Source organism: Pan troglodytes, chromosome 2, assembly GCF_028858775.2.
Source record: "Pan troglodytes isolate AG18354 chromosome 2, NHGRI_mPanTro3-v2.0_pri, whole genome shotgun sequence".
NCBI lineage: Eukaryota > Metazoa > Chordata > Mammalia > Primates > Hominidae > Pan > Pan troglodytes.
Window position 1 is genome coordinate 191,775,082 of NC_086015.1, and position 14,167 is coordinate 191,789,248.

At 37.5% G+C, this 14,167-nt stretch overlaps 1 protein-coding gene and 1 long non-coding RNA gene across 17 annotated transcripts in view; one reads left to right on the plus strand and one right to left on the minus strand.

Moving 5' to 3' along the window:
• The window catches only part of LPP (LIM domain containing preferred translocation partner in lipoma), a 726,282-nt gene that overhangs the window by 447,785 nt on the left and 264,330 nt on the right, over positions 1 to 14,167 (plus strand). For all 16 annotated transcript variants that reach the window (XM_016942488.3, XM_063807418.1, XM_009446998.5 and 13 more), the window contains one exon: positions 6,175 to 6,858. In XM_016942488.3, coding sequence (XP_016797977.1) covers positions 6,175 to 6,858 — 684 coding nt within the window. The remainder of the gene's footprint in view (positions 1 to 6,174; positions 6,859 to 14,167) is intronic.
• Positions 1 to 14,167, minus strand: part of LOC107970867 (uncharacterized) — a 71,093-nt gene that overhangs the window by 26,273 nt on the left and 30,653 nt on the right. The window contains exons 4-5 of the long non-coding RNA XR_008547186.2: positions 4,600 to 4,777; positions 455 to 619 (exon numbers count right to left, since the gene is read on the minus strand). This is a non-coding gene — a long non-coding RNA (uncharacterized LOC107970867). The remainder of the gene's footprint in view (positions 1 to 454; positions 620 to 4,599; positions 4,778 to 14,167) is intronic.

Consider the following 14,167-nt stretch of genomic DNA (forward strand, 5'->3'; position numbering starts at 1 on the left):
CTTAAACTGGGAATTGTAAAGTGCACCTCATGCACTACAGGTGACCTGCACAAATTGTTTTATTTCTCTTCCTTGTGTTTGAAATAATAATAATAATAATAATAATAATAATAATAATAATAAAAAACACAGCTTTAAAGTCAGAAGAGTAATATTGGATTTATATTCCACATGTCACCAGTGAGCTGGTATGGGATAGCAGCTGCCTTATTTTAACAGAGTAAACTCTTCAGCTTTATTGTTCACATCACTTTGTTGTTTCCTAGACACTGGCATTCTCATTTTCTGTTCATTCTCCAATTTATTCAATTTTTCTTCTAGGAGAGAGAAAGATTTTCCAGTGTCTACAATTTGATCACTTATCTCTTAAAAATAGGAAAACTACAGATAGACTGATAAAGAATTTTGTGTTTTTTTTTAACATGTCAACTATTATATTTCACTGTTTTATTACCTGAGAGAGGTGGATGGTTTTTAAAACCCCAAACTATGCAGCCAGATGACCCAGGCTTGAACCTTCGATCTGCCACCTACTAGTGATGTGTCCTTGGGCAGTTACTTAATCTCTCGTCAATATCTTCCTCTGGAAAATGAGGATTGGTTTCCGTCTCAGGAGTAACTGTGAGGATTATATATAAATTATGTTCAACACAAAATGTTTCCACCAGGTAATTTCTATATAAATGTTTGCTATTATTACACATTTTTGGGGTTACCAATAGGTATTTTAGCTTGTGTTTTCTGCCACAGGGATATCCAGACAAAGTAGATAGCTGAAAGTGAAAAGCACTTGAGGTATTCTTCAAATAACTCAAATAATTGTCATGAAAATATAATTGAAATGGAAATATTCATCATCTTAATCTTCTAGCAAGTCAACCATCACCCTTTTGATATTCTGTATATTCCTTGGCCATATGAAAATATCATTCTCTATGGCCTCAATTGTATTGTACAAATGAATTCACATCATGTGTTTTTCATTTAAAATTTACATTTAAATCTTAAGCAGTTTCCCATGTCATGTAGCTGAAATTAAAATGTAATAAAATGATTTTGAATTTCGTGCTGCTGTTTAAACGTTGACCTTTTGCTACTGTCTATTTTCTCCTTCTGTTACATTGGAAAATTTTCTAAGTAGAAATCACTTTTACTCATCACACTAAATTTTGCCCCAAATATTCTGTAACTAAGAACTTTCTGAGTGCAATGAGTGTGACTTTGTCTCATAGTGAATCTAGTAAGCAGCTCAATGCCTGTTACATAGTAGACTTTCAATAAATTTCTATTGAATAAATAATTTGGATTGAATTTCTGGGATTTGTGGTATTGTGTTTACTTGGCAGTAAATTCAGAATGTACTTTGTTTTAGTACATGTTGTTAAATACTATTTTTAAATGCATTCGTCTCTTTCCTTTCTTAGTAAGTTTATTTAAAAATTGCCCTTTATTTCCAGAGGGGGTTTGAGTCAGCATCAAGTAAAACTTACACATATAATATGGCCATAAAAATGAAAACAAGTACCTCAAAGGCTTCTTGGAAAAATAATAGTATCAATACATTCCAAATTAAAATCATTAAACTATTTAGAGGTGGGGGGGCACTAATGAGATGACTGTAATTAGGCACACATTACACATTTTACAGAATTTCTTGATTGTCAAGTCAATAAGGGAAATAAGATAGTTCATATTTTTGCATGGTCAGTTATAATCTGACCAAAGAAATGCATTTTTCTTGGGATATTAACCTTCATTCATTCATCAAATATTTGTTAAATGCCAGCTTATGGGCTATGATATGATGAAGCATAATGAGGAAGCAGCAGGGAATGAAAAGGACAGTCTCTACTAGTATAGAAGCAGACATATGCACATGTGATATGTACAGGGAGGGAGAAGTAAAGAGCACCCACTGTGCTGGAGGATTCAGGCAAAGTTTCACGGAGGAACCTGACATTCAGCTTGAGATGTAAGAGATTCCTAGGAATCAGCTAGATAATTCAAAGACAATGGAGAAGTGCATTGATGTAGGTATCATTGTTGAGATGTGAGAGAGCTTGGCACAATAGACATGAAAGAAGGTCAGTGTATCTCAAAGAGAGGTAGAAGAGGTGGATTTGCATCCATCATTCCCCTAACCTGTTGAAGATTTTTGAGCAGGAAAGCAATATGATTAGATTTGCATTTGCAATAAATCACTCTGGCTACCAAATGAAGGACTCATTGAAAAACAGTCGTGGACATTGGGAGACCAGTTTGGATGTTTTTAGAGAATTCATAATGAAAAATGGTGGAATCTTGGCATGGGATTGTAGTAGTGGAAATGGTAAAATGTGGACATATTTGTGAGTTATGGAATTCCCTATTTAGAGAGTAGGATCAACAGGATTTAGTTCTTGAATGGAAAGTAGGCAGTCTCAGAAATGATTCCCAGTGTTCTCCTTTGAGCAACAACTGGGTGGATGAGAAAACCAAATGAAAAGCAGATCAGGGTGGATGATGAAATCTGTTTTTAATATATTGAGTCTGAAAAGCATATGAGACATTCAAGCAGACACATGAAATAGACAGTTGAGGATTTGGGCTTAGTATTCAGAATACAGATGAATTCTGGAGACAGAAATTCTAAAGACTTCATAACATAGAAGGTATATCAAGTTGTGGCCATGGTCCTGGAGACAATCGAGAGACAAAAGCAGAGATCTGGTGTCAAATAAAGGGAATCATTATTCAGCGGCTACTGAGCAATATATTGGGTATTGTCATTAGTAACAATTTCACAGAAAGATTTAAGAAGCATTTTATTTTTCGCAAGATAATATTCCATTTGATGCAGATAGATAGCTTTCTGGTGAACTAGGTTGATCCAGAGATAAAGATTAAAAAATTCTCACGGACATTTGGTTAACATTTTACTTCCAATGGTTCTCAACTAGAGAGGAAACCACCTCCTGATGGGGAGTTTCGAAATGAATGGGCACATTTTTATAAACTGTCACAATGACTAGAGGACACTGTTATCATTTATCGGGTAGGGAGCAAAATACATTACTGTCAAACTCAAGAAGACCATAGTACTCTGTTGAGAGACACTGATAAACTCTTGTGCCACATATGTTTCTCTGGCTTGCTGATTGTGAAGTTCCGAGCTGACTGTCAAGAACGGTCACAGACCCTCTCTAGATTTTCACCTCCACAGTACTCTCTTTGTCCTGAACCTAGAGGAGATGACGGCTCTGCCTCTGCTAGTTCCATATTATTTCCCTGTCCTTCGTGACTCCTCTGCAATTACATGGGGCCATGTACATAATACCTGTGTAAATCAGATCCTTGAGAAGACCTAGTTGGTGTGTGCTGTCATTTTTATTTGAATCCTGACTCTTATGGCTATCTTTTCCACATATCATTTGTCTCAAATATAGTTTCCTAGGGATCTTATAGTTCCAGATTTAGCTTCCTGTTAAGTTACAAGAAGCTCTTGGATAGAGTGGTATCTTTTTGTTTGGTTGGTTTTTGTGTTTTGTTTTGTTCTGTTTTTTTGGATATTAGTCTTTAAAAGGGTAAACTTGTCATTTACTTTTGTAATTTAAGCAGCCTGGATATTCTTGTCTTGTTGGTGGAGGGGCTTTACCTTTCTGCTTGAAGGTGGTCCCAATAGTACTAAATAGAAACATAGTTTCCTCATTAAGCAATTTATTAAAATATGTATGTTCAAGACATTCCTAAAAAATACTCAGTTAAGACTCCAACATTCTATTACAGAGGACATGGAAAAGGCGTTTTGAACCTAGAAAAAATTTAAGGTCAGATTTTTCTCATCAATAATGCCAGTCATAAAAAAGTCAGCGTAGATGGGCATTGAATGAAAGAGGGAATAAAGCTTTGCTTTTCTTTGATGACTCAAGATCAGCAGAAACCCAGAGTTCCTATTTTGAACACTTTACAAACCCAACTATAAATGGAGACAGTGACTGAGCAACTGGGCTGATGACAGGCATGCTCTCTGCTGCAGCTGTAAAGTCTGCCCCAAGAAAGCAGTTCAAAATTCGCATAGTTTGAAATTGAAAACCAATAACATTCATTAACAAAAAAGAATTAATATAGACTTAACTCCTTAACAGTAACTTTTTTTTCGTAAGTTTCTTCTTTCAGTCTCTTTCTTGGTGAAGACACACACACACACACACACACACACACACACTATTTAAACATCCTGAAGTCTTTGAATTAAAGCAACAGGGCACAATTTCAGGAGCCATTGCTTTCTTCTAGGAAATACCTCACTATTAGAGCTCTCTTTGGAGATGAGAAGATTTTTCTCAACTTTATTATGAATTCCATTGTGTACGTGTGAGCACGTTTCTGAATATTTTACATATTATAACTGTAGGTTTGAAAATAGAATATTTAGCTATATATAAATTTTTTTTTCCTTTGCAGTTTTACGTGCCTTACATCACGGGAGCTGGAAGGGGTAGAGAATAGGAATCATTTTAAAGCATATTTATTTATGTTCTTCATGGTTAAAGAAAACTATGCCAACATTCTTCTGGCCCACATATTCAATTAAATACATAGTGAATCTTTTCTACTTACTGGATTATTTGGTGCTTCCAAGCATTTATTTTTGGCATTTCATTTCGTTTTTGTTTTTGCAGGAATTTTTGAAGTTTTATTATGATTTAACATTTTTATTTTGAAAATCGAGCACATTTTAAAAATTGCTCTGCTGCAGCTGTAGTCTGCCCCCAAAAACAGATACTTCAAAATTCACCTATTTTGAAAATAAAAATGCAGGTATAGAAATTTACATATACAGATTACTTATTTATCTATGATTTGTTATGTGTATATAAATGTATTTATACAATCATCTATAAATACAGATATGCAAATATATGTTATTTTTTGAGACTTGAATGTCTGTAGCAATCCTTTTTTTATGTGGTATTTTTCCATTAGTCATTTTCTAAGCCTCTTCAACATGTAAAGCTCTGTGAGGTTAATGGGGGGAGAGTGGTGTCCTAGGATGATGAATAGTGTGTCTCTCCCTGTCCCCCAGTCTGGTAGAGAAGCTGTGCACAATAGATTAGACCAAATCGATTTCTACATTTTCAATCAGAATTAGCTGTGGCCAGGAGATAAGAACAGACAAGGTGCACCCCTCTGTGTCTGCCTTCTCTCTTGGAGCAGGCCCTCCACTTCCCCTTTTGTTTAAGTTCAGATAACATGTTACATTCTTTATGTCACTATTCTTCATGACCAATTGTCACAAAACTTTTCCTCTATGTTACTTCTTTTAGAAGTTTTAGTTTCAGGCCTTTCTCATCTTTAAATCATTAACCCAGTTTTAGTTAATGATGTCAGATAAGGGTCCAATATCATTCTTTTGTATGTGTATTTCTAGTTTCCCTAACATCATCTATTGAAGAAATTTTCTTTACCTATCATCTATTCTTTGCCCCCTCATCAAAAATCAATTGACTGTATACACGTGGATATATTTCCGGGCTCTCTGTTCTGTTCTGTTGGTCTGTATATCTTGTTTTTCATGCCAGTACCATACTGTTTTGATTACTGTAGCTTTGTAATATATTTTGAAATTAGGAATTGTAATGCCTCCAGCTTTGTTCTTGGCTTCCAGATTGATAAGGCTTTTTGTGGTCTTTTGTGGTTCCATGTGAGTTTTAGAATTGTTTTTTCTATGTATGTAAAACTTCATTTTGGTATTTAGATAGGGATCTCACTGCATCTATAGATAACTTTGGGTAGGATATACATTCTAACAATATCAAGTCTTTCAACCTATGAACACAGATGTTTATCCATTTGTTTGTGTCTTGTATAATTTCTTTCACCGATGTTTAATAGTTTTCAGTATATAATCTTTCTCCTCCTTAGATAACTTTTTTCCAAGTTTTTTATGCTACTATAAGTAGAATTTTTTCCTTTCTTTCCTTTTCTGCTATTCGTCGGCAGTGCACAGATATACAACTGATTTTTGTGTTCATCTGTGAACACTTTGAAGGCAAGATTATGCCTTATTTGTGTTCTACATAGTAATAAATAATAATTAGCAGTTATTAATATTTTTCATTTATTCATTTTTATTGAGTTTCGTTGGCAGTAATTTTTGCTTTCTTTCTTTCTTTTTTTTCCTATTCTTTTTAGAGCTCCACTGGTTCAACAGCCTCTCCTCCAGTTTCGACCCCAGTCACAGGACACAAGAGAATGGTCATCCCGAACCAACCCCCTCTAACAGCAACCAAAAAGTCTACATTGAAACCACAGCCTGCACCCCAGGCTGGACCCATCCCTGTGGCTCCAATCGGAACACTCAAACCCCAGCCTCAGCCAGTCCCAGCCTCCTACACCACAGCCTCCACTTCTTCAAGGCCTACCTTTAATGTGCAGGTGAAGTCAGCCCAGCCCAGCCCTCATTATATGGCTGCCCCTTCATCAGGACAAATTTATGGCTCAGGGCCCCAGGGCTATAACACTCAGCCAGTTCCTGTCTCTGGGCAGTGTCCACCTCCTTCAACACGGGGAGGCATGGATTATGCCTACATTCCACCACCAGGACTTCAGCCTGAGCCTGGGTATGGGTATGCCCCCAACCAGGGACGCTATTATGAAGGCTACTATGCAGCAGGGCCAGGCTATGGGGGCAGAAATGACTCTGATCCTACCTATGGTCAACAAGGTCACCCAAATACCTGGAAACGGGAACCAGGGTACACTCCTCCTGGAGCAGGGAACCAGAACCCTCCTGGGATGTATCCAGTCACTGGTCCCAAGAAGACCTATATCACAGATCCTGTTTCAGCCCCCTGTGCGCCACCATTGCAGCCAAAGGTAAGAAACTCAGTGACATAAGGAGGAGAATACAGGGGCGCCTATCTTAGTCTGCCTTCCCCAGGAAGCAAAGCCTAAGGCAAAAGTGTGTGTGTTACTTTTATTTCACTGACAAATACAATCCCAGGGAAGGATGAATGAAGCCAGAGAGGAGAGAGAGACTACTTGGTATGTTACCAATATGGCCACTGTTTAGTATCAAATGGAATTGCTTGCTCAATCCCGGAGAATCATCTTCCAAAGCCCACAGAAGCCATAGCATCTGAGGACAAAGTGTTCTGATGGAGAAAGAGAAAATAATTTATTTTTCACATCCTTCCCTATATTGGTTAAAGCTTCCCTCTGTTGTGCAGAAACTTCCTCTACACCTTGCATTTGCTTGGACATTAAACAGGTCTGTAGTATCTCAAGCCTCAGCAAGGATAGTGATCTATGGGTGAGACATGTGGAGGGCAAAACTGAGTGTACTGTTGTCAGGCTGTGTCCCTGTGAAGGCGATTATAACTCCTGCAATGTTGGTACCACAGCGGTTGCTGGGCCAGAACAAGTGGCCAGGGACCCAGGAAATGGGTGAGGCCAAGCAGGTCTAAGATAATGCAAATGCCTTGGACAGTTTCTCCTTTGAGAAGGGGCTGCAGTATAATGCAGCTTGTTTGTGACCCCTTGTTTATTCATTTTACTAATCCTCCAGAAAGAATCTTATTCTTCAGCCTTTAGCACTATTAAGCAATGTTTAAAAACTCCTTATGAGTGACAGTTACTTCTTATTTGATTTAATTGTCCATATGTGGACCTTTTAAGTTTACACTCTCTGTTACTTCGTCTGAATAGGTAAGGTATAATACTACACATGCCCACTCACCACAACTTGGATTTTTCATTAGTACTGGAACCAACACGATGTTGATTCCTCCCATTATGACTAGAGGAACCAATAAGAATAACTTAGAATCAGTGAAAATAGAGGAACTGAGCCAGTTTCCAGCCATTTGGGTTGGAAGAGTGCCCTTGCTTCTTTTCAGTTAGAACTGTGAGAAATCAGAAATTTGAGAGCCCTCAATTAGCTAGAAGTTCAATGGTAGTTTTGGGGGATGGATTGGGTAGAAGTTTGGACTGTATTTTTAAAAATTCTTTCCACATTTTTACAAGATTGTCCATTTCAAGACAGATCTATTCACATATTCAACATTGTATCAAAAATTTCCTTATAGGGTATTTACTAAACTGTTTTTCTTATATGAAAGCGTCTGCCATATTAATGGTGTCCTATGTGAATTTCACGTTCTATAGGGGAATAGAGCTCTTCCTGACAGTGGGGACTGTGAAGAGCTGGAGAAATCCTATAGCCTTATGTGTGACCACTATATGAAATTGGCCAGCCATGATCCCTTTCCGATAGATAGATTCCAAATTAGAATTTTAAATGATTTTAAACATTACTCAGTTTCTTAAGTCTCTCTATGAAAAGAAATGTTATTACAGTTTTTTATTTCTTTTTAAAATGAATTTGTCCATAATAGCCAATCTGGACAGCCTTGCTCTTTGTTAATGTCGCAGTATATTTGCACCAGTTCCTCCTGGCCCAGTCAAGGGGAGTCTATTTTCAAAACAACCAGTTCAGAGAAACAGATTATTCAACTTAACCACAGTTTTTGTTTTCAACAATTGCAACAGATTTACCCAGGGAAGATTACAGTAAAATAAAATTTTAGGTCAGAACAATTGCTGTCAAGGTTTAAGTTCAACTAGACAGGCAATTTCTCCCTGCCCAAAACAGGGTGACGGAAAGGATGGCTGAGTGATGTTCCTGAAGGAATGACATGGTGTCTGCCTTGTTGGAGGATTGTGTTATCCCACATAGGAACCAGACATGAGAGAAAGCAAAACTAGGTGTCTTGATGAGACTCACCTGGTGAGAGGTACTGAGCTAGCCTTCAGGTGTTGTTTTCTCACTAAGTCACTGGGCACTCTGGCCAGCCTCTCTTCAGCATTTGGAACCCATCCATTGGTGTAGGAAAAAGAATCAGCCCCCACTGCTAGAACTGGATCTAAAGTGCTGGGTCCAGCCACATCCCTAACATTTGGCCTGTCCTCACCAATCGACCCAGGGAGATGGAATGAATTTTTATAAACCACTCATCAGAAAACATGGAAGTTTATTTTACTTCTTATTTGAGCAAGGTGGTTATTCAAGATGATCTATTAGATGATTACAGATTTTGGATATCAGTAGATTTCATGTTATTTTTAAAATTTTTGATATATTTGTTTTCCAACAGTTTCATGTGTTTTCACATCATATTCGGCTGTGCATTGAAAAAATGAAAATCAAACCATGTACTTTTCACTCTGATTATTAAGAGTGGTTAGAGGTTGATATTTAGCCATCTGTCCTGTCTGTGCTTTGGGAAAGGGGGAAGAGGCTGATGAAGTTATGGATAAATTCTGGGCGCGTTGTGAGGGCATTGGCTGATGAAAGGGTGGGTTCCTTCACAGTTGGCCTTTGAGCAAAACACTACTGTATTCTACTGCACCTGTGCACAGAGGACCTTATTGTCCTTATATTGACTGTTTGGCTTAATTATGTGACTACAGGCATGAAAAATGAGCTCCGAATTCTTATCCCAGTTCTTTCCTTGACATTCCTCTTCCAGTTTGAGGAAAACCTCTAGACCTCTTTATGTCATACTTCAAACCTCAGTAAAGTAGAACATCATCTTTACTAATTAATTAATGATTGCAAAAGGCTTGGAAATTTCCAAAGGCTGAAGAATTGCCAAGTGAAGACTATTCAGCTTTCCACTCGCTTTCATTTATTTTTAATTTTTTTTAGTCATTGATGGAAAACTTACCCTCATGTCTGAAAACAATTATACTTTATTACATTGAGTGCTTCTGGGGAGTTTGGCATTTAACCCATTAAGGAAAAAGTTTAAAAGATGAAATAAATAAATCTCCCTTATATTTGAGATGAGCTGCTTTAGTTTTCCTATATCAGGATAGTATAAAAAGAGGAATATGATATAGTAAAAAAGAGGAGAGACAGGATGGGGAAAAGGAGAAAGGAAAGAAAAAATGAAAAGGAAAAAATGAAGAAAGGAAAGAGGCAGAATGAGAACCTGCAAGGCTTAGGGGATCATGATTATATTTATGTTCCCATAATGTGCTAAGCAGTGAATTTGCATGCTACAGTGGGCCATACTGTATTTCCTATACCATCTGAGCAGAGTTCCTTGAAAAATAGTATTATAAATAAGTCTTTATAAGGTAGAAATGTTCTCTTCTCACTGGAAATCCTCTTAAAGATGCAGTGGAATCTCTTCTCTTTGCTGATTTAGAAAAGCTAATGTCAGCTACATCTTGCCATGTAGTTCACAGAACTCGTGTCCTGTGCATTTTATATATCTATATCTATATCTATATCTATATCTATATCTATATCTATATATATCGCTGTGAGTTGGGAGCCACGTTTTCTCCAGTATTTAGATAAGGTGGCTCAGCTTGAAAGTTCCAGTGCTAGGACCTGGAAGCTAGTCACAACTCTCAAGTCTAAAGTGACCAGGCAACTTTAGCCTCCCATTATCATAAAAACTCATCTCCGTCAGCCTCAGCTATTAAAGGGACAGGTATTTGCTACATAATGTGTAGAAGTGCTGGGGCTGTGCATTCCAGGGAAGTTGGAGAATCTTGTCCCAATTAGTGTAGAGGTTATGTTAAATTCTGAAACCATCTACTATTAAAATTTCCTTGGAAAATATTTCAGGAAGATGAGACCTTGGAGGTCAACTAACCATCTTCCAGTAAATCTAAAAGTTTTTCTTTTCCAGAATTAGAACAGATTGTTGCTTTTCATTTGGATTTCGAGTTTGGGGCATATTTTATGGGTCAGAGAAGAGTGTAGAGGTAATGAACTGTTGTGGTCAGTGTTGAAGGGACTTTAAGATCTGTAATTTCTGTTAAGATTAAGGAAACAGAGAATGTTCATACACTACCACTTTGAACATTCCAGTAGTATGAGAATATTTAAATTAATTTTATTTATTTATTTATTTATTTATTTTTTGAGAGGGAGTCCCATTCTGTCACCCAGGCTGGGGTGCAATGACGTGATCTCGGCTCACTACAACCTCCACCTCCCGGGTTCAAGTGATTCTCCTGCCTCAGCCTACCAAGTAGCTGGGATTACAGGCTCCCGCCACCACGCCTGGCTAACTTTTTATATTTTTAGTAGAGACAGGGTTTCACCATGTTGGCCAGGCTGGTCTCAAACTCCTGACCTCACGTGATCTACCCATCTTGACCTCCCAAAGTGCTGGGATTACAGGTGTGATCCCACCATGCCCAGCCTGTTTTAATTTTTGAAAAGGGAAAGTTATATACATTGATTGCACTCTAAAGAATTGTTGGCATTTGGAGAGAGTTATCCGTATGGTAATCCCTGTGTTAATTATGTCTCAATTCTAGGATCAGAGAAACAAAATGGAAGAGATGATTAGGGTGGGCAGAGGAATGAATGCAGATAGATCCCTCAAGTCAGTAGCTAACACTAGAATACATGTGAAGATAAGAATGGTAGATATTGCTTGAGGCCAGTGACTGTAATATTAGTAATTCCTCTTTGTACAGACTTTTTAGTTTCCAAAGCACTTTGTGGAGCTCACAAAATCCATGATCATTAAGCCCAAGTAGAGGTCTTTGTCTTTCTTTTTCTGATGAGGGTTCAAAAGCCCAGTGATGAGAGCCACTCACTTAACGTCATATGTCAAATTCATCGGACAGCCACAGCTCCAAGTCAGGTCTTCTAAAGATTGTTCCCATGCTTTGACCGTGGCAAGTGACTGAATGTTGGCATGCTTTGGATGGCAGGAGCTCCTCATCAGCGCCAGTGTACATGGCTCCACTGTGACCCATGTTACATGAAGAGATTAAAGTGGGTTTAGGCAGTCATCATGGCCTTTGGATAAAATCAGCGGTTGGAGGGGAAGCACCCATTAAATCCCTGCCTGGCACCCAGGCTTGGTGCCTTAGAGCTATACTTCCCCATCCCCATCAGTCACATAAAATTTGTCCCGAGGTTCTTTCTACCTTCACTAAGTACTTAATATGGAGTTCAGTCATCCCCATTTCTCACTTGAACCATTGAAATGGCCTCGTACTTAGGGTTTCCTCTGGCAGTCATCTCTGTACCCATACATCCTACATGTAATACCAGATTAATCTTTCTATGGTACCTTATCATTAATTGCCTTTTGCAAAAACCTTAATAAGTTCCCAACCAGTTGCAGAATACATTGAAACCCCAAACTGGATTTCTAGTTTTATCTCTCCCCAGTATCCTGGATTCCGGCTGATACGTTACATTTTAGTTAATTCTCACCTCTATGGCTTTGCTCACCAAGTTCCTTCTTCCCAGTCCTTCCCCACATAAAATCTACACATCTAAAAGTGACCCATTAAGATCCAGCTACAGTGTTAATTTCTCCCATAAGGTTTTCTCCTCTTCCTAAAAGCTAGTCGTGTGTTATTTCACCCTCTCTTTTAGATGTTTTCACTCTTTTACTGTACTGGAGTCATTTGTGTTCCTGTCTTCTATCAACCTATATCCAAGCATATATTAGACTAAGTTTTAGGAGAATAGCCTATGTTTCTAGAAACATATGTATGTAGTAACTATATGCTTAGTTATTTAGCAAAGGTTTATTGAACATTGTGTTCACTTTGAAGAATTTTGGTAGACACTCTGTAGGGCCCTATTAGTGTTTAAGACATTGTACAGCTCAGGTGCATTTTCCTTTAAGGATGCATTTAACCTGCTAGATGTCATCTTATTTTTAAGACCAGAGAAAAAGAGAGCAGCATCTGTTGTTTCTTGACTTTTTAATAATAGCCATTCTGACTGGTGTGAGAGATGGTATCTCATTGTTGTTTTGATTTGCATTCCTCTAATGATCAGTGATGTTGAACTTTTTTTCATATGTTTGTTGACCGCATAAATGTCTTATTTTGGGAAGTGTCTGTCCATATCCTTTGTACACTTTTTGATGAGGTTGTTTGTTTTTCTCTTGTAAATTTGTTTAAGTTCCTTGTATATTCTCGATATTAGACCTGTGTCAGATGGGTAGATTGCAAAAATTTTCTCCCATTCTGTAGGTTGCCTATTCACTCTGATGATAGTTTCTTTTGCAAAAGCTCTTTAGTTTAGTTAGATCCCATTTGTCAATTTTGGCTTTTGTTGCAATTGCTTTTGGCGTTTTCATCATGAAGCCGTTGCCCATGCCTGTGTCCTGAATGGTACTGCCTAGGTTTTCTCCTAGGGTTTTTATGCTTGCTTTTGGGTTTTACATTTAAGTATTTAATCCATCTTGAGTTAATTTTTGTATAAGGTGTAAGGAAGTAGTCCAGTTTTAGTTTTCTGCATACAGCTAGCCAGTTTTTCTAGCACCATTTATTGAGTAGGAAATCCTTTCCCCATTGCTTGTTTTTGTCAGGTTTGTCGAAGATCAGATGGTTGTAGATGTGTGGTGTAATTTCTGAGGTCTCCGTTCTGTTTCATTGGTCTATATGTCTGTTTTAGTACCAGTACCATGTTGTTTTGGTTACTGTAGCCTTGTAGTATAGTTTGAAGTCAGGTAGCATGATGCCTCCAGCTTTGTTCTTTTTGCTTGGGATTGCCTTGTCTGTACAGGCTCTTTTTCATTTCTATGGGTTTTTTTCATTTCCATATACGTTTTAGCATCAGTTTGTTGTTGTCCACAAAATAGGCTGCTGTGATTTGGAGATTACCTTGAATCTTTAGATCAATTTGAAAAGAGCCGATACGTTAACAATACTGGGTTTTTCAATCCATGAAGATGGCCTATCTCTTAATTTATTTATGTCTTCTCTAATTTCTCTCATCTACATATCATAGTTTTGCATATATTTTGGTAAACTTGTCCTTAAGCACTTCAAATATTGGATGCTATTGTAAGTGGTATTTTAAAATTTGTTTATAATCATTTGTTATTAGCATATAGAAATAGCAATAGATTTTTATATACTGCCTTTGTATCCTATAACTTGTTAAATGTAACAGTTGTACTAGCTTCTTTAATAAGACTTCTTAGGCAATTCTACCTGATCATTTTATCTGAAAATTGTTGATGCAATTGTTTATTTCCTTTATGGATAAGCCTATTCATCAACATTTTATGTTTGAAAGATTTGCTTGCTGATTGAAAAAGAAACAGCGTGATACAACTTTAAAGGAAATAAGTTGGAAAAAATAAGAACCTTTCCTCTCCACTTCCATAGGCTAGCCTACGTA